Source organism: Centruroides sculpturatus, unplaced genomic scaffold (assembly GCF_000671375.1).
Source record: "Centruroides sculpturatus isolate CEXI.00-Female unplaced genomic scaffold, Cexi_2.0 scaffold313, whole genome shotgun sequence".
Lineage (NCBI taxonomy): Eukaryota > Metazoa > Arthropoda > Arachnida > Scorpiones > Buthidae > Centruroides > Centruroides sculpturatus.
Window position 1 is genome coordinate 4440 of NW_019384656.1, and position 19809 is coordinate 24248.

The 19809-nt window shown below is 28.7% G+C and overlaps 2 protein-coding genes and 1 long non-coding RNA gene across 3 annotated transcripts in view; all 3 read right to left on the reverse strand.

Annotated features, from left to right (window-relative positions):
• Positions 1-920: 920 nt before the first annotated feature.
• On the reverse strand, positions 921-1614 carry LOC111626463. The gene is made up of 3 exons (XR_002756883.1): positions 1477-1614; positions 1159-1358; positions 921-1074 (listed from the first exon to the last, which is right to left on the reverse strand). It is a non-coding gene; the product is annotated as an uncharacterized LOC111626463 (long non-coding RNA).
• Positions 1615-5864: 4250 nt separating this feature from the next.
• LOC111626465 (cold and drought-regulated protein CORA-like) lies at positions 5865-12903 on the reverse strand. The gene is made up of 3 exons (XM_023369841.1): positions 12835-12903; positions 11977-12420; positions 5865-6101 (listed from the first exon to the last, which is right to left on the reverse strand). The coding sequence occupies exons 1-3, from the start codon at positions 12901-12903 to the stop codon at positions 5865-5867; spliced, it is 750 nt and encodes a 249-aa protein (XP_023225609.1).
• A 3772-nt stretch (positions 12904-16675) lies between these two features.
• The window catches only part of LOC111626454 (glycine-rich cell wall structural protein 1-like), a 7072-nt gene continuing 3938 nt past the window's right edge, over positions 16676-19809 (reverse strand). Inside the window, exons 3-4 of the mRNA XM_023369831.1 lie at positions 17870-17877; positions 16676-17182 (exon numbers count right to left, since the gene is read on the reverse strand). Coding sequence (XP_023225599.1) covers positions 16676-17182; positions 17870-17877 — 515 coding nt within the window. The remainder of the gene's footprint in view (positions 17183-17869; positions 17878-19809) is intronic.

The following is a 19809-nucleotide window of genomic DNA, read 5'->3' on the forward strand; positions in this document are numbered from 1 at the left end:
CTGTCTGATTGTTGGCTTTTTCGTATACTGAAACATTGATTTAAACATCTTTCTTTCACATAATAATAGAGATGATTGACAAGAATAGTTATTGTTATAGAATATCTTCCATGATAAGATCCTTTTCAGATTTCAACCTTGGAATGTAGATTCATTAGCGTCTTCCGGGAGAAGCACGAAGAAACAAAATTATGTTTCCTCATATTGTATGTATTTAAATAATATATACGTTTAAACTAAGTTTTTATAAACTATTATAAGTTAAAAAAAGTGGCTATAAAAACATTCATAAAGCTAATATATTTAAAATATAATTTTTGTCGTTTTTATTTTTATATTTTACATTAAATTAATAAATTTTTCATATTCTTTTCGCTAAATTAAAACTGTTAATTAAAGTAAAATTTAATTTAAAACTGGAAAATTTTCTAAATTTTTTTAGTATATATCTATAAGAATTGTGTGAACCGAAATATATAAATTCATTTATTTATTTTATGATTCATAGATAATTACTTAAATGTATGCACTGATGTACGGTACATCGGTGTATTTCTATGTATCCGCAAGAATTTAATTTAACATTTGAATATGAAACTGATCCTGTCACTATATTCATGATAAATAAATATATAAATAAAGTTATTAATAACCTTAGATTATATTGGAAATTCATTTATTTGATTCTTTAAGAAATTAATTAATATTTTTGGTATTTTAAATTATTGTGTTACTCTGGCTATAATTTATTAAGTTTAATTTTAGTTCAGTAAAAAATAAATTTTGATATTTCAGTCATTTTCGATTATTTTAAAGTATAATTTTAAAAAGTGTACATGTTATATGTTTAATATTATTATAAAATCTCGTTTAAAAAGATTTATTCGCCACGGTTCAATTTCTTAAAATATAAAATAAAAGCTGAGAAAACATATATTTTTAAAGTGTAAAACTTTTTATTTACAGTTTTTTAAGAAGAATTACAGAAAACTAGAAATATTATAGCGAAGGAAATCATGGAGAGTAGAAATTTTCAGAAGTTGAAGAAGGGAAACTCGAAATTCACTGCAGGATCTGCAATTTAAAAAAGAAAATTGTATGAGTTTTGAAAAATACATTTAACATATGCAATTCAAACATTAAATATTTCAAACTTACCTTTCAGAGTTACTATTAATTTACCAGAGATATCTGCCATAGTGACCATAGCTGTAAGGATAGCCATAAGCACCGTAGTGGCCAAGACCGCCGTAATAGCCTCCATAAAGACCACGGTATCCACCATAGTATCCTGGATAATATCCAGAGTATAAGCCAGCCATGGCTACGGCAATAAGGGCGAAGAGGAAGATAGCAAGCTGCAAAACGTTAAAATTTTTCATCGACGTACTAAAAAAATTAATTTTAAGAACTACAAAAGTAGTTTGCAGTCTATTAGAGAAATTCGTATAAGTAAAATATGAATTGCATACTTACCACAGTTTTCATTTTGATTCGATTGCTTAGTGAAGTTCACAAGCTACTGAAGATCGAAGCAAATCCTAGCCCTTTTATAGGACCGAAACGACCTTGGTAACCTCTTGTGAAAGGCTAAGATCATGTAAGGAGATCGGACGATGCGGGGAATCCGTTATAAGGGCGGGGCGATGATCTTATAGAATCGATCTAACGAAGGCTTGGCGACCTTGGTACAGAAAACAGACTGGTCCAAGGTAGCCGATGGTGAAAAAATACCACGTGTTAACCCGGATTGTCACGAGATATGAGTTAATCGAACGCAGAGGAAGAAAGTCGATACATCTTCCATTGTCTTTTCTTCGTTATATTTTTAATGGGCGTGGGATATTTAACCTAATTTCATAAGAAGAAAAATTTCCTATTCTTATATTGATACTTTTTTTAGGCATGATATGCTTCAAACATGAGATTAATAGCTTCAAATCTTTTGTTTCGTAAAGTCATTTATCTCTNTGTTCCATCGATACAGTCCATGGAGATGTGAAAAACAGGAGCCCCTAATCTAGGAATCACCGATCGATAGAGCACAAAACGTTTGATATTTTAATTAGAAATGATATAATTTTGTTATTGGTTGCCATAGAAATATGGAAATCTGCACACAATATTACGAAAGGAAATATTTGGTGTGGCTCGTGTCCTGATTTGGCTTACTCATTGTAGTGCGGTTTAATATTTTATTTCAAGTAAGTAAGAGGGACTTCAATTTCTTCTGAAGTCTGGGCCCCAAGTACATTTGCACAATCATGTATCATTGCAATTTTTTCGTAATAAAATTCGTGTTCTTTTTGCCAAAATTAACTTTATTGGGAACTCTATACGTTGAGCCTTAAATATGGAGCACGAGGTTCGCGCTTCATGCACATGCACTAAATCGGTCTTCAATTTATTATACAAAATCAAATATATACAGTATGTACAGTACATATAAATTTTTTTGGAAAACGCACGAAATTTAAGTTAACGTTTAACTTTAACGGTTTAGCTTTATAAGGCGCGAAACCTTGACCCTCATCTGTTTATCTTGAAACAGGTTGTGACGTATTTCAAAATGTTCTTTCGTCAACGCGTTACCTGTTTGACGTCATCAAACTATAAAACTTAAATAATGAAGTAGTTGTATGTTAGATAGTAGTCTGATAAATTATTTTTTTAAAGGGGAATTTAAAGTTTCATCTAATCTTTCGTTAAAAAATATGGTAAAGTTTTCTACTCTAGAATATATTTTTGACTTTTTGTCTGAAGTATAAAATAAACTCATGAGGAATTTTATAAAACAAAAAAAAACTAAAAATATTAAAAGATAGAACAAAGATTTTTATTTATCAATTTAAGAAACATTTTACAGGAAAATTTTAAAGAAATTCGTAGAAACAATGTCAGAGCAGGATCTGAAATGGTAAAAGATCAAACTTAATAATTTTTATGGATAATTTACGATAATTTTTATTTTTAATTATTAAAGTGAAAATGATATTTTGAAAATTTCTTAAAGTCCATGCGATAGATTTAAATTTTAAAAAGAAAAATGTATTTTTATTTCTATTATTTAAGGTGCTTTTTAAGTTTAATTAATAAATCATTTTATAGTATGAAAAATTGAAGGTTGTTGATGAATGCAGATAACTCCTTCGGAAAAAACGGAAACACGAAAAACCAGCCATTTCTTACGTCAAAATATCGATAGCTGGGGGCATTTTGAAAGATATTTGAGCCGATGTTGCAATCTGTTGACGCCAAAGTACAAATCCGTATAGAGACAATAAAAAAAAATCACTTAAAAATGTATTTAAAGTATTGTACATTCCCTAATAAGATTAGTAACAAGTGTATAACAAACTCGGTTTTTTTACTTTATTCTGTTTTTGTTTTATTAGATAAAATGTATTTATACACCTTAAAAAATCCGTTGTAACCATCATTATATTGTCAGAAAAAAATGGGGAAAATGTTAAAAAAAATTTAATGGCATTCCAATTGTATCCTTGATTATTCATTTTAAAACAAGATTATAGTTATTAATCATCTTGATCTCTTCATGGGAATTTCCTATGAATCAATTTACAATCTGGATTTTGGCCAAATTATAATATTAAATTAGTTTATTATCAAATCTTTTATGTTAATTAAAACATGTTAATTACTCTTTTCTCTTCCATAAACTTGTTTTAGCCAGTCTAGAAAATGAAATTTGGCCAAGAGTGCAACGAATCAAGCTTCCAATAGGAAATATTAAATTACCTTTGTTTTTCTAGGTTTTTTTTAAATTTTTGTTTGACTATGAGTTTGTTGAACGCATTTATTCAGAACTGTCCTTCCACTTTCGGGCCTGAGGCGCTAAGCTCTTCTCTCGCAGACTGCTATAAAGATACCAAAGCCGAAAAGAAAAGGGGGAAAGACAGTAGTATCAATTTCTTTTCCCTGCTATTATATATAACAGAAGGAAAGTATGGCGATCGGTCAAAGACCACCCAAGATTTTTACATTTTTGGACTTGGGAACCTTGAAACATCGAGAAATGCAAAAATCGGGGTTTTCTATATGTATGGATGTTAGTGTGTGTGTATGGAGAACGTTTTTTTAATTCACTTTCTTTGAAGCTTAACAACTCTTGTGTTTTTTGTCGAAAATTTCTGAAATTTTGCATGGTGGTTTGTGGTTTGTGTATTAGGAGATTGATACCATTAAATTTTGGTGATCAAAGGTCGACGGGGTGGTGAGATAAAAAGGAGTCATGTGTCATATCTCGAGTAGGGTCGGACTTAATGACGATTTTGCTACTTATTAGCATTTACAATTCTTTATAAAACCCATCCTTATCTTCAAAGTTAAGCATTTTGCCATTTTATAATAATTAAAAATATAAAGAGGGTTTTTAAAATAATATATCATAACAGATGGCGCCATACACGCCGTTTTAAATGTTGCCGGTAAAGTTAAGCAACTCGTTGCTGGGTTTTTTTTTATTAGATTGTTTTTGTTTATATATTTTTTTATTTGTAATAATTGCGTGTATTGTTGTAAAAATTACTTCTTTAATTTTTTTAATACAATAATACTTATAAAATGTCACATCATCTTTACATATGATAAAAATACTGTCAGGGTAAGTGAGGATGCGCTAGACCAACCATTACTCGAGTGGATAAAACCATTGAACAGTCGCGAGTTCGCGCCTAACAATGGGCTGGCCACGTTCAGTTTTTCGGATTTTCTTCAAGTGTCTAACAACTAAATAGGGGCTAGTTTCCTATAAAAAGTTTTCCCGAGAAGCGCACGTCTTTGACAGATCGCCGTATGTTGCATTGTCTTGTTCCATCGATACAGTCCATGGAGATGTGAAAAACAGGAGCCCCTAATCTAGGAATCACCGATCGATAGAGCACAAAACGTTTGATATTTTAATTAGAAATGATATAATTTTGTTATTGGTTGCCATAGAAATATGGAAATCTGCACACAATATTACGAAAGGAAATATTTGGTGTGGCTCGTGTCCTGATTTGGCTTACTCATTGTAGTGCGGTTTAATATTTTATTTCAAGTAAGTAAGAGGGACTTCAATTTCTTCTGAAGTCTGGGCCCCAAGTACATTTGCACAATCATGTATCATTGCAATTTTTTCGTAATAAAATTCGTGTTCTTTTTGCCAAAATTAACTTTATTGGGAACTCTATACGTTGAGCCTTAAATATGGAGCACGAGGTTCGCGCTTCATGCACATGCACTAAATCGGTCTTCAATTTATTATACAAAATCAAATATATACAGTATGTACAGTACATATAAATTTTTTTGGAAAACGCACGAAATTTAAGTTAACGTTTAACTTTAACGGTTTAGCTTTATAAGGCGCGAAACCTTGACCCTCATCTGTTTATCTTGAAACAGGTTGTGACGTATTTCAAAATGTTCTTTCGTCAACGCGTTACCTGTTTGACGTCATCAAACTATAAAACTTAAATAATGAAGTAGTTGTATGTTAGATAGTAGTCTGATAAATTATTTTTTTAAAGGGGAATTTAAAGTTTCATCTAATCTTTCGTTAAAAAATATGGTAAAGTTTTCTACTCTAGAATATATTTTTGACTTTTTGTCTGAAGTATAAAATAAACTCATGAGGAATTTTATAAAACAAAAAAAAACTAAAAATATTAAAAGATAGAACAAAGATTTTTATTTATCAATTTAAGAAACATTTTACAGGAAAATTTTAAAGAAATTCGTAGAAACAATGTCAGAGCAGGATCTGAAATGGTAAAAGATCAAACTTAATAATTTTTATGGATAATTTACGATAATTTTAAATAAATTTTGATATACTTACGGTATTTTTATCAGAGCCTTTACCAATAATAACCACCATAACCTCTGTGGTATGGATATCCTCCCCAGTGACCTCCATACAATCCACGCCCATATCCATAACCTCCATACAATCCACGTCCGTAATATCCTGAATGTCCATAACCTCCATAGAGACCACGACCATAATATCCTGGATATCCGTAATATCCGGAATAATAATCTCCAATATAAGCAGATGCAGTGATAGCAACAAAAGCAAGCAAGATAAGCGCAGTCTACAATCAAATAGTTATACAAAATATGAATTCTGCAATGTAAAATACTTCTAAGAACAAAATAAAGAACTTACAACAGTTTTCATCTTTATGGTTTTGTAAGATTTGCAAACTACTGTCATTCGAAGAGGATGTTTGGTTTATATAGGATTTGACAGACCTTGCAATTTATGCATTGACAAAACTAATTGGCTTGTTAAGAGACAACACACACAATAAATAAGATTAATCATTTTAAGTAACGTGATGATTTTTAACAAAAATCGAAAAAATCGAATTAATGAAATAAACCGACCTTGGTACATAAAGTAAACTGGTACAAAGAGCAGAAAAAACGAGTAAAGTACCACGTTCCGACACGAATTTACTATAACGATGATCGGTTCGAAAGAATATTAAAATCTTAAAGAAGATTAATGTTAAAAGTTAAAGAAGATTAATTTTAAATATGATTAATGCGAAAAATTATGTTTTATATGCAATAAACGTAATATAATTTCCTTTAAAAGATGTTTTTAGAGAGTAATTGCGTTGCATATTGCGAATCGTTAAAACATATTTTGATAGATTACAGCAATGTAAATAAATATAAAATTTTCATTTATGCTGACGATTTTTATTTGTTTCATCATATATAAATTTGTGTTTCGTTTTTATTTAAAGTTTAAAAAAATAAAAATTTATTGAGTTTTTAAATTTTTAAATAGTTTTAAATAGTATACTTACTTTATATTTTATAGAAAATAGTTTTCATTGCATACTTTTAAACAACATTTTTTACATTTTCAATAATTAAAGCTGCAGGGAAAATTGACCTACATACGTATTGTACATACATCAGAGACAATTTATATGGCAATGTTAAATCTAATCATAAACAATTTTCTATTCATCATTTTCATATCCTGCTCCATAAAATACTTTGAAATGAATACAAAAGATGTAAACGTCGATAAATCTGCCTGTCATAAAACATAATAAATTAGAAAAATAATCTATTGATATTAAAATTTTTCCTATATTAATGACATTTGTGACATTATCCTGTGATAAATAAGATTCAGAGAATGGATTTTATACTCCAAAAAATGTTTCCAGGCATTCCGTTAACGGAAATTTTATTATCACAGCAAAATATCTTATTGTAATTCTTTAATCTGATGTTTTTAAAAATATGTTATAAATTTAAATATTGTTTGAAAAGCTCTCATGAAAAGTAAGTTAAATCCACTTTATTAAAATTTAGGGAAAACAATAAACAGCTTGAAGAGAAATACCAAAAGTTTTAATTTTTCTCTATTACCACACAAAACGTTTTGTAAAAAGTTGTTAATACTCAAGTGTTGTACTTCAGACTCCCATAACTTCGGTGCAATTACTAATTTCTTTTTTAATATAACTTGTTACTTCTTTTGAATTAAAACCTGGATAAAATATATTTTGTACTAAATTATAAACGCCGTACGTAAGTAAATATTAGGAATTCAGCTTGTAATTCAATCTACGAGAGGTAAAAGCATTATTGTAACTTATTCGAATAAGCTTAATTTAACTACTTAAAAAAACCTGTAAAAACCATAATCAATGAACAATACAAATTTTTATTTTAGACACGATTTTTATTGAACTGTAATGAAAACCATATCATAGGAAAGGAAAGGAAATTAGTTTTCTTTTTTTTTCTTTTTTTTTTCTTTACATGGTAATCATTTTGATCTCAATGTCTGCACAGTCGCATTCTTTGTGTGGTACTGTACAGTACAAGGCACGAAAGCCGCCATTTCGTTAGACGTTATGCTGAAGCAACAGCGCAGTACGCCAACAGAGGAGAAAACGTGCACTCATCGGCTGACAGGGTTTACCTTTTTTTTTTTTTTTTTTTTTTTTTGCAGTAAAAGCCATTGAAAATACAAAGTTATTTTGCTCGAAACGGTACATCTTACAACATTGTTTCGCATAAAAATGTGGCTTATTTTACTACAACAAAGAATTTAGAGCAGTGTTTCTCATCCGCCGGTCTGCAATAAGAAAAAATGATTTAGAACGAACTTTTCTAAGAGAAGATTATGATCCGTTTGTTGGTTTAAAATATGTCAAAAGTGGATTTAATTTCTTTTGCATAACAGCTCTTCATATGCTTCTTGTATCACGATTTATGGTGAGAATAACTAATGAGAACAATAAAATAACGAATGATTTAATTTGTAATTAAAACCTGTGATGTCTATCAAAGTAATAAATATTAATATTGAAAAATAAACTTATTTAGATCACATAAACTGGTATAAATGAGTAAATTATTCAATAATAACTTATACACTAAAAGCAAACTGGCAAATTTATCTTCCAATATCGTTAATGAATTTATGTACTGTATGTCTTTTATCAAAGGTATATTTATTATAAAAATATTTTATAACAAATATAGTCGGTTATAATATTTAACCTTGCGTAACTTTGAGTAATACCAGAGGCAATTCAGTCTAACCTCATCGTACAAAGAATGTTACGCTATTCTAATAAATATACATTTAAATTTATTTGATTCGTATTTTATTTATCATTGTTTCTGATATAACTTAATGTCTTCAACTTGCTTCCTTTCTCATTAATGAATTTAATTCTTATTATAGAGTTATTAAATTATTTAATTAGCCTATATTTTTGTCTTCCTGGTTAGTGTTAACTTATAAATTCACCTCATTGGAATGTTAAACAGTAATATTTTTAGTCTGTTGAAATTTTATATTACGTTTTTGTAATCTATTAAAGGAATAACTAGTTTAAAGTATGTTTAATTATAGTTCCAGTGTAAGATAAATATAGTTCCTGTAAATATAAATAAATATATTATTTATTGTAATATATTTCCTCTATAAAGAATTTTTGTATAAAAAATAGATTTTTAGATATTTGACATATCGTGCATATAAATATTTTATTAATTTAAAACAAAACATAAATTATTTTTTAAGTTTGTATAGATGTCGATTTGCGTTGATTTATTATATATTGCTAAATCGCTAGCTACCTCATACAATGTAAATGATATGATTTAGGCACCATACTGCGTGTATAATAAGTTGATGTCTACTGGTACAGTATAATGCTTTGCTGCATTTGCCCATTAAAAATAACTTGTAATAATGAGTGTAATAAAAATATGACATTAGCTTAAAAACATTTAGGGTGCAANCTTTTTTTTTTTTTTTTTTCTTTTTTTTGCAGTAAAAGCCATTGAAAATACAAAATTATTTTGCTCGAAACGGTACATCTTACAACGTTGTTTCGCATAAAAATGTGGCTTATTTTACTACATCAAAGAATTTAGAGCAGTGTTTCTCCTCCGCCGGTCCGCAATAAGAAAAAATGATTTAGAACAAACTTTTCTAAGAGAAGATTATGATCCGTTTGTTGGTTTAAAATATGTCAATAGTGGATTTAACTTCTTTTGCATAACAGCTCTTCATATGCTTCTTGTATCACGATTTATGGTGAGAATAACTAATGAGAACAATAAAATAACGAATGATTTAATTTGTAATTAAAACTGTGATGTCTATCAAAGTAATAAATATTAATATTGAAAAATAAACTTATTTAGATCACATAAACTGGTATAAATGAGTGAATTATTCAATAATACTGTATACACTAAAAGCAAACTGGCAAATATTTATCTTCCAATATCGTTAAATTAATTAGTGAATTTATGTACTGTATGTCTTTTATCAAAGATATATTTATTATAAAAATATTTTATAACAAATATAGTCGGTTATAATATTTAACCTTGAGTAACTTTGAGTAATATCAGAGGCAATTCAGTCTAACCTCATCGTACAAAGAATGTTACGCTATTCTAATAAATATACATTTAAATTTATATGATTCGTATTTTATTTATCATTGTTTCTAATATAACTTAATGTCTTCAACTTGCTTCTTTTCTCATTAATGAATTTAATTCTTATTATACAGTTATTAAATTATTTAATTAGCCTATATTTTTGTCTTCCTGGTTAGTGTTAATTTATAAATTCACCTCATTGGAATGTTAAACAGTAATATTTTTAGTCTGTTGAAATTTTATATTACGTTTTTGTAATCTATTAAAGGAATAACTAGTTTAAAATATGTTTAATTATAGTTCCAGTATAAGATAAATATAGTTCCTGTAAATATAAATAAATATATTATTTATTGTAATATATTTCCTCTATAAAGAATTTTTGTATAAAAAATAGATTTTTAGATATTTGACATATCGTGCATATAAATATTTTATTAATTTAAAACAAAACATAAATTATTTTTTAAGTTTGTATAGATGTCGATTTGCGTTGATTTATTATATATTGCTAAATCGCTAGCTACCTCATACAATGTAAATGATATGATTTAGGCACCATACTGCGTGTATAATAAGTTGATGTCTACTGGTACAGTATAATGCTTTGCTGCATTTGCCCATTAAAAATAACTTGTAATAATGAGTGTAATAAAAATATGACATTAGCTTAAAAACATTTAGGGTGCAACTATGTAGATGCGAATTTAGAGTGAGCGAGAGGTTGCGAGCGATTTAGTTTTCGCAAAGGAAAACCATGCACAAACGAGAAGCGAGAAATAACGCTAGCGAGAGCGAATTTCTGGTTCTCGCACATATCTGACAGGCTTTGATATTTATCGCGTCTCGCCTCTTCTCGCCACATATTCTCGCTCGCTCGAGTCTGCATAGTCGCATCCTTATATATGGTATAGATAGGCCTATATAGATTATAGAATATAGATAATCAATAGAACAACTGACAGTAGCCAAAATACCCAAAGGTGATCTAACTCAAAAATTAAAAATATTTGAATGATTGATTTATTTGGTTACAGCAACGCGACACGTGGGCGAACTGTTGAGGTGGGATGCCTCCCTGGAGGACTTCTGTGGAAAACTGGCTTCTACTTAGGTGTTACAAACGTGAAGAAAGCCCAGAAAACTACACGTGCCTTGGTCGTGGGTTCGTGCCTGGCCAACAGGCTGGCACGAATCAGTGTTTAGAAGTTTTATTCACTCGGCCGCTGATGGGCCCTTTAAATAATTAATAAGGACTTTTTATTAACACGTGCACGACGATTGTATTGCGGATGATCCTATAAACCCTAATTTACATCTTAAACGTTTTTAAAAGCAACATTTTGAAGTTCGAACAAATAAATTTAAATTTTTTTGTATCTGTCGATAGGGACATGTAGCCTTTTCTTGTATCCTCCACTGGTAACTGATATTGCATTTTATTAAAGCATCTAAAAAATATATTTTTATTATTTATCANAAAATTTATGACAAGGATAAAATTTGACATTTAAATTCAATCAATAAATCAATGTTTTATACATATATTTGTTCTGTATTATGAATTCACGTGCACCGTGAAGATGCCCAATAGAAAAAATACAAGAAAAAAAACAATGGAAAATAATATCTAAAGTTGAGTAAGTTGTTATTCCATTAATCATAATCAATATTTTAATCATATTTTTTTAATTAATTAATAATAATATTGTAATGCTAACTCATTTAGAAGAATTTTTATTTTAATTTAATAGATTAACAATTTTCGGGATCTTTTATTTAAGGACGAATATTATTCCACATTTCCAATAGTATTAAGCATTGACCTAACACGTGCTTATGACTCGATAAGCAAGTAATCTCTGCGTTTTCTGGATGATGCTGAATCTGCCAGGATTCTCATTTATGTTATAATAAGAGGAAAAAGTATGCTGATTTGAATATTAGATAAAGTTTTAAAGTTTGAATACACGGTATCTTGCACATCGAATAATCTAATATGATTGATATCACATAAAACTTTACATAAATTATATTACTTAATATCTTATCAGTGGCACACCAAGAGGAAGACCAAGGGANCTGGCCAACACCAGCTGGAATACCAAAGCCATGCCCACCAACGAAAGGTATTCCTCCGTGACCTCCGTGACCTCCGTGTCCAAGACCGTGATGGCCGATACCATGATGACCTATACCAATTCCATGTCCGAGACCGTGATGTCCGATACCATGTCCGAGCCCGTGTCCGAGTCCGTGATGACCAATTCCATGTCCGAGTCCATGATGACCGATTCCAATTCCATGACCTAATCCGTGTCCGAGTCCATGATGTAAGACGGCAGGATTCACGGGTTTATGCCCATAGGTTGCGTGACCCAAACCGTGACTCAATAGTCCAACGGGGCGAATGAAGCGATAATCGGGGATGAAACGATAATCATATCTCGTACTCTTTCCGACTCCACCCTTACCATGATAGTTGGGATGAAAATTGAAAAAATATGAAATAATTTAGATGCCATTTCTCTTTAAGTACAGTACATTCTTAAATCTTTGTCTTTTAAAATTGAATTTAACTTTTACAAAGATAAAATATTTATTTCAACCGAAACTAATAATTAATATACTGTAGAAATATCTGAGTTTAATTAGTTGGTATTTTCGTTACTGGTGGAATCTATGGCTGCAAGACAAATCAATATGCTTGATTTGAAATAAGTTCAGTATGAGGAGATACTAACGACTTCCAGTTGTGCATCACCTTGTTACATTTGTAAAGTTATTAACACTTTTTTGTGTTACATATTCTATTTAAAGACTTTGTAAATTACTTGTGTATACTGTACTGTACAATAGCATATTGTATTCTTTCTTTTTTACCACAATAAATAAGGATCTTTCGACTAGCGAGTTATTGTTCTCTGTTAACTCTATACACAGACTCCTCATTATAACCACTGTTTATCGTTTTTAGTTTTATACGATGATAGTTTGAGATGAATTTGAAGTAAAACAATAAATAAATACTAAGAATGTTAATTTAAATAACCGAAATGATCAACAAGAACTGTATTGCCTTAAAAAGAAAGAAAATAATAATAACAGCACGTTCAGAAAACAAGCTCATTTAGAAAAGAAAATAAGTGAAGGTAATTCATCTCCTTCTGTAAATACGTGCATATAGGCCTTTGCATAGACATTACATAAATTTGTCTATGTCTGAGAGTTTTGTTTAAAAAGCATTTAAACATCATAAATCTGTTTATTAATTTTTTCGAAGAACATTCCTTTTAATATAAAGTTGAATTTATTATTGAATAACTTAATAACTTTTTGTTTTATACAGAAAACAAAACAGAAAACATTTATTACTCTTACCTATTNCATTTTTACTAGGCTAAAGCCGATATCATTTTATTCCCATTAAAACTATAAATATGCTTTGTTTTCCTTAAAAAATTAAATGAAATATATAACGTTCTTTTACCTGTGAAATGCGTAGTCGCAACCTTTAAATTATTATTGCAGGCGAAAGTCAAATAACTCATCGGCATTTTAAGCGCAATATGACCAAAAACCTCCTGTAACATGGCGGACAAATTGCATAAGAGAGAATAGGTGCCTCAATGCAAAACTGCTGCTCTAGTTATACTTTTTAATTTTATAATGACATTATATTTTTGAGATTTTTATTTATATTATTAACTACACAATTATGCTTAGTAAGATGTAAGGCAGTCGACCCCCCTATAACACTGTTGTTAATTCCATTTTATAAGAATTCCATGTTGTACGAGTCACAGATTTTACAAATACGCGAGCCGTTCACAGCCCGGCACAAATACGTGTGTGAACGGCACAAATACGTGTGCCGTTCACAGCCCGGCACACGTATTTGTAAAATCTAAGTGACTCGTACAACATGGAATTCTTATAAAATGGAATTATCAACAGTGTTATAGAGGGTCGACTGTATAGCCTAAATGTAAATTATTCTAAAAATTGAAAAAATATGAAATAATTTAGATGCCATTTCTCTTTAAGTACAGTACATTCTTAAATCTTTGTCTTTTAAAATTGAATTTAACTTTTACAAAGATAAAATATTTATTTCAGCCGAAACTAATAATTAATATACTGTAGAAATATCTGAGTTTAATTAGTTGGTATTTTCGTTACTGGTGGAATCTATGGCTGCAAGACAAATCAATATGCTTGATTTGAAATAAGTTCAGTATGAGGAGATACTAACGACTTCCAGTTGTGCATCACCTTGTTACATTTGTAAAGTTATTAACACTTTTTTGTGTTACATATCCTATTTAAAGACTTTGTAAATTACTTGTGTATACTGTACTGTACAATAGCATATTGTATTCTTTCTTTTTTACCACAATAAATAAGGATCTTTCGACTAGCGAGTTATTGTTCTCTGTTAACTCTATACACAGACTCCTCATTATAACCACTGTTTATCGTTTTTAGTTTTATACGATGATAGTTTGAGATGAATTTGAAGTAAAACAATAAATAAATACTAAGAATGTTAATTTAAAGAACTGAAATGATCAACAAGAACTGTATTACCTTAAAAAGAAAGAAAATAATAATAACAGCACGTTCAGAAAACAAGCTCATTTAGAAAAGAAAATAAGTGAAGGTAATTCATCTCCTTCTGTAAATACGTGCATATAGGCCTTTGCATAGACATTACATAAATTTGTCTATGTCTGAGAGTTTTGTTTAAAAAGCATTTAAACATCATAAATCTGTTTATTAATTTTTTCGAAGAACATTCCTTTTAATATAAAGTTGAATTTATTATTGAATAACTTAATAACTTTTTGTTTTATACAGAAAACAAAACAGAAAACATTTATTACTCTTACCTATTTAGATATTGATATTGATATATGAAGTTTTATAAGTCTTATTTTGAAAACTACTAGGATTATTCTCGGGAATAAAATAATGAATTATAAATTCAACGTAATATCGATTTATGTAAATATAATCACAGAAGTTTGTAAGAAGTAAACGTACTGTTATTCAAGAGAGGAGGAAAATTTAATAATAAATATATGAAGAGGCAGAAGTCGAAAATGATATCAAAAATCAATAATTTAACGAGGTTATTTTACAATTATTTATTATTTTTATTTTTATGTAACTTAGCTATTTAGCATGAGCGAGATCAAACGAGGAAGGAAGTGTTTAGCTGACCCACTTACACCTTTTACCCTCAGGCTGTACGAATTAGATTCCACACATTGATAATAGTTTTACCAGCTTATTACAAATAGAATATTTATAATTTATTGTCATTGTTAAACAATAACCAACGAAAATTTTACAAACCAAACAGACTAAATTTTTCATCGATACGCATAAACAATTTTATAATTGGCATTCGATTTAAATTTCAAGGCTTTCTATTTATCTATGAACGTGGGCATTCGTTCTTTGTGTATTTCATTTGAAATTAGAATAGTGGAATAAATTTTAAACACGTAATTTCCTATTATTTGCAGAAGAATTTCGGTTTTCTGAGGTAAAATTTATGCATCCTTATAATTGGCACCGTTTTATAATTCAATCCATAAAGCTAGAAGAATAAATGTGGTGTGCCATTCTTTAAATAACAAAAATTCCTTTAATATTTTAAAGACTTATTAGAAAAATATTATTATTTAAACTTAATTGATCTGAATATTAAATATTTTTGAAAATTAAAAATTACCGAGTAATGCATTAATCGTTTTATAATTAACAATTTTATACCATTATTAATTTAATAAATTTATTGAAAAGTAATATATTTTAACTAACTATTATCAAATTTTCTTTGATTCTCAATGCACAATGATAAATTTTCCAATATATTTTATTTTTTGGGCTTAAATTGGTTAAAATTACATTACAAAATTATTTAATATTACTTTTTTTCAAATAAAAGTATAGATTATTTTCAAAATTAGTTTCTACTTATAGTAATAAAGTGTAAGTGAAAAATAAGAAATATTTGAAATTAATAATTAATAAAATTAATCTCCGACTTCACCTCTTAAATATATGTTTTTAATTTAAATTTTAACAAATATTTAATTATAAAATTAAAATTAAATTTATTTAATTATTATTTTATGGTGCATTAATTATAATTAAGAATGCATTGTAAAATGAACTCATGATAATTAATGTAGAATTTATAATTTCCATTTTAATTGATCCAGATGCGTGTCTCGAATTGTCGTTGAAGGAAACGAGAACTGGAAAATTTCCAGAAGGTGATTCACCAATCAGGTTCATTCTGTTTTATGAATTTGTACGGAATTTTAATGATATTTTTCAACAATATATTCGTTGTTTTTATAATTATTTTATAAATTAAATTTCAAGTTTTTTGGATTTTGTGTCTGTTAAATATTAAACATATCGAACAGTTTTTTTAAGGTGGGAAACAAATAATTTATTGAAAAATAACAAATTTTACAAAACTATACATAAAACAAATTGGGGCACATGTACAACAACAAAACGTAGTTTTGGCAGGGGTTTTTTCAGTGAAATGATGACCTTGGTTCTGTAATAGATAAGTAAATCTTAATAACGTGTTATTGTCCATGATTATAGTAAAAAATCATTTGTTACCTGTTAAAAATTTTGTAAGAATTAATATTACAGACCTGAGTATTAAGTTACTTGGTTATATTCTTCTTAATTAACCAATAAAGGGTAACTGGCCAACACCAGCTGGAATACCAAAGCCATGCCCACCAACGAAAGGTATTCCTCCGTGACCTCCGTGACCTCCGTGTCCAAGACCGTGATGGCCGATACCATGATGACCTATACCAATTCCATGTCCGAGACCGTGATGTCCGATACCATGTCCGAGCCCGTGTCCGAGTCCGTGATGACCAATTCCATGTCCGAGTCCATGATGACCGATTCCAATTCCATGACCTAATCCGTGTCCGAGTCCATGATGTAAGACGGCAGGATTCACGGGTTTATGCCCATAGGTTGCGTGACCCAAACCGTGACTCAATAGTCCAACGGGGCGAATGAAGCGATAATCGGGGATGAAACGATAATCATATCTCGTACTCTTTCCGACTCCACCTTTACCATGATAGTTGGGATGAAGACTCACCACTTCGTAACTGGGAGTGCCGTGAGTCGCTAAAACGGCGCTAAATACTACCGAAGCGATAACTGTGACTAGCTAGAGATATAAAATGCTTAGATTTATGAATTATTCAATTAATTCGGAATTACGAAACTAAAACTAATGCTGTACTTACTGAGAACTTCATAATGAGAGAACCGTTCGAGTAAAGTTCGTTGAGCGAATATATTTGAATTTATTGGATCACCTGCCTTATATATCACCTTTATAATAATTACAACCATTTTTTTATTTCCTCATAAGAAAGCAATTTTTAATGCAGGTCAATGGGTGGCGGTTTCTTTTCTGCAGTCACCAGGTGTCAGACCGTGACAAATCCTGAAGTGGTGTTTAAGTTCACTTCTTTTGAAGGGAAGTTGATAACATTTAATCGTATTTAAAAAAGGAAAACTTATTCTAATATAAGAGCAATCGTCACCTATTTTCTTTGTTTAAAATCATCTCAAACTATCGACGGTTATGCATCGTGAGATGCAATTAATATCGAGAGATATTTCCATTTATTCTTATGAGTTTTTGAAATCTATATAAAGAAAAAGTTCCGTGTAATTATATTTAATATTAGGTAGTATCTAAATTTTGATTTTCTATATTTAGATTTTAAACAAATTTATTATTATTATTATTATTATTAAAATTAATTATTTTAAAAAATGTCATAAAGCTTTAAAACTGTATTAAAAATATTTGTATTTTTCTTCTCAATCTTATTATATTGCTTACTAAAAGACCTAAATTTAATTTTAAGAGTTTATTTAATTTCATTTTTATTAATTTAATTGTTTATAACTATTAATGTAATAATTACATATTAACTAACTCAATTTAATGTAGATTAAATTTTCTCGAGACGTTTTTCACTAATTTCTTGCTGTTTATACGTCACGTAAGTTTTCTGCGTTACATATTACTTTTACTTTTCTTGATTTGACCCGAAAAACCTATCTTTTCGTATACGGAAGTAAATATTTTATACCAGGAAGTGACGTTGTACTTCTGTTTTTTCCATTGACCTACTACTATCTGTGTCAACTTCCTGATCAATATTTTCTTTTGTTTTCGTTTTATTTTGTACTTATTATTACTAGTTTGAAACTTTTGTTCGACTCTATAACATTGAATTTCCAGTTTTATAACGCTCGAGAGGTCAAAAGTATAAAGATAAAGTGTTACTTTGTGTAAGCAGTAGTAAAGATAAACCTATTATAACTTGTTAGAAATTTTCTATTTGGAAGCTATAAAAATATAACTAGAACATTAAATAGTTTAAATTTAAGAATCTAAACTTAGATCCCATAATAAAATCAATGGTTAAACTTAGAAAGAAAATAGAACCAGTTTTAATTAGATAATTTTTCAAATAACTAAAAAATATAGAGTTAAATATAATGAAAAGACTAAGAAATCTTTAACAAAACTAGATTCCTTTTTAAAATACAGTATTTTAGAAAAGTTATTATATTTTCCTCTAAATCTTGACAATAATTATAAATAAAATAAGCCAGTAAAATGAAATTTATCATTAATTAAAGAAGATAAAATAAGATTTATCTAGTTAAAAAGTGCAAAAGTCCGTAAAAGAAAGTGTAAGCTACTTACTTCACCAGTACAATCACTTTAACAGGCTATATACATCACTACACTGTTTCCTTTTCAAATAAAGATCGCTGAGCTCGGTGTCGTTTTTAAACTATAGGCAAGTTCCCACGAATTATATTTTTCCTCCTTACTCCTTAATATAACATCGAGATAGGTCACTATTGTTTCATTAAAATGTAACACTCTACACAATACTCTATTAATATAATCAGTAATTATCCGATGGTAGAATATTCTCAACCGTGTAAATAAGGTTATATAAGTAGAAAATGTATATAAATGGGTTTATATACTTTGAAATTAGACCTAAATTCACTTGTAAAAACGTTAAGATATTACGCACGATAGATTAATAAATAGGAAGTAATTATATCGATCAAAGTCACTTCTAGATAAAAATGATTTAATTAGAATTAGGTAAACGTTATAAAAGTTTTATTTTTGCATAGAATAATTGAGTTTTTGTCATTAAAGTATATAGAAAATTATTTAATTTCATTTTTAAATATTTGAATTTTTCATTTTATTTCCCAAAATTTTATATGAGAATCTTGGACTTTTTGGTCTCTTAATGAAATTTAATTTGAGAGTATTACTGAATTAAAAAATATATCCAAGAAATTTTAAGTCTTTCTCACGAGATTTTCGAAATATTCATCCAACGTATATAATCACTATACGAATATACAATATTAAAATAAATACTAAATTTTATGATAGAAAAGAAAATTCTAAAGCCATAAACAGCAACTTCCAGCGTTTCTCCCCATATTCTTTAAATAAATTTTGAAATTTAATTATGATAAACTAAGAAATTAATTAAAGTTTAAGTTAAACCCGTTAAATCAGTTTAATATTAAATCTCGTTAAAGTAATTTTAGTAAAATGCAAGTAAAACAAGATCCGACTCAAGTCTTGTTTTTTTTTTTCTTTTTTAAAGTAATTTACCGATTTTAAAATAACGTTAATTTTCGTGAAATCTGATTGATCAATTCCCGAAATACTTCAAAAAATAGATTAACAGGAACAAGGAAAACTTTTTATAATAGACTAGTTCATAATTT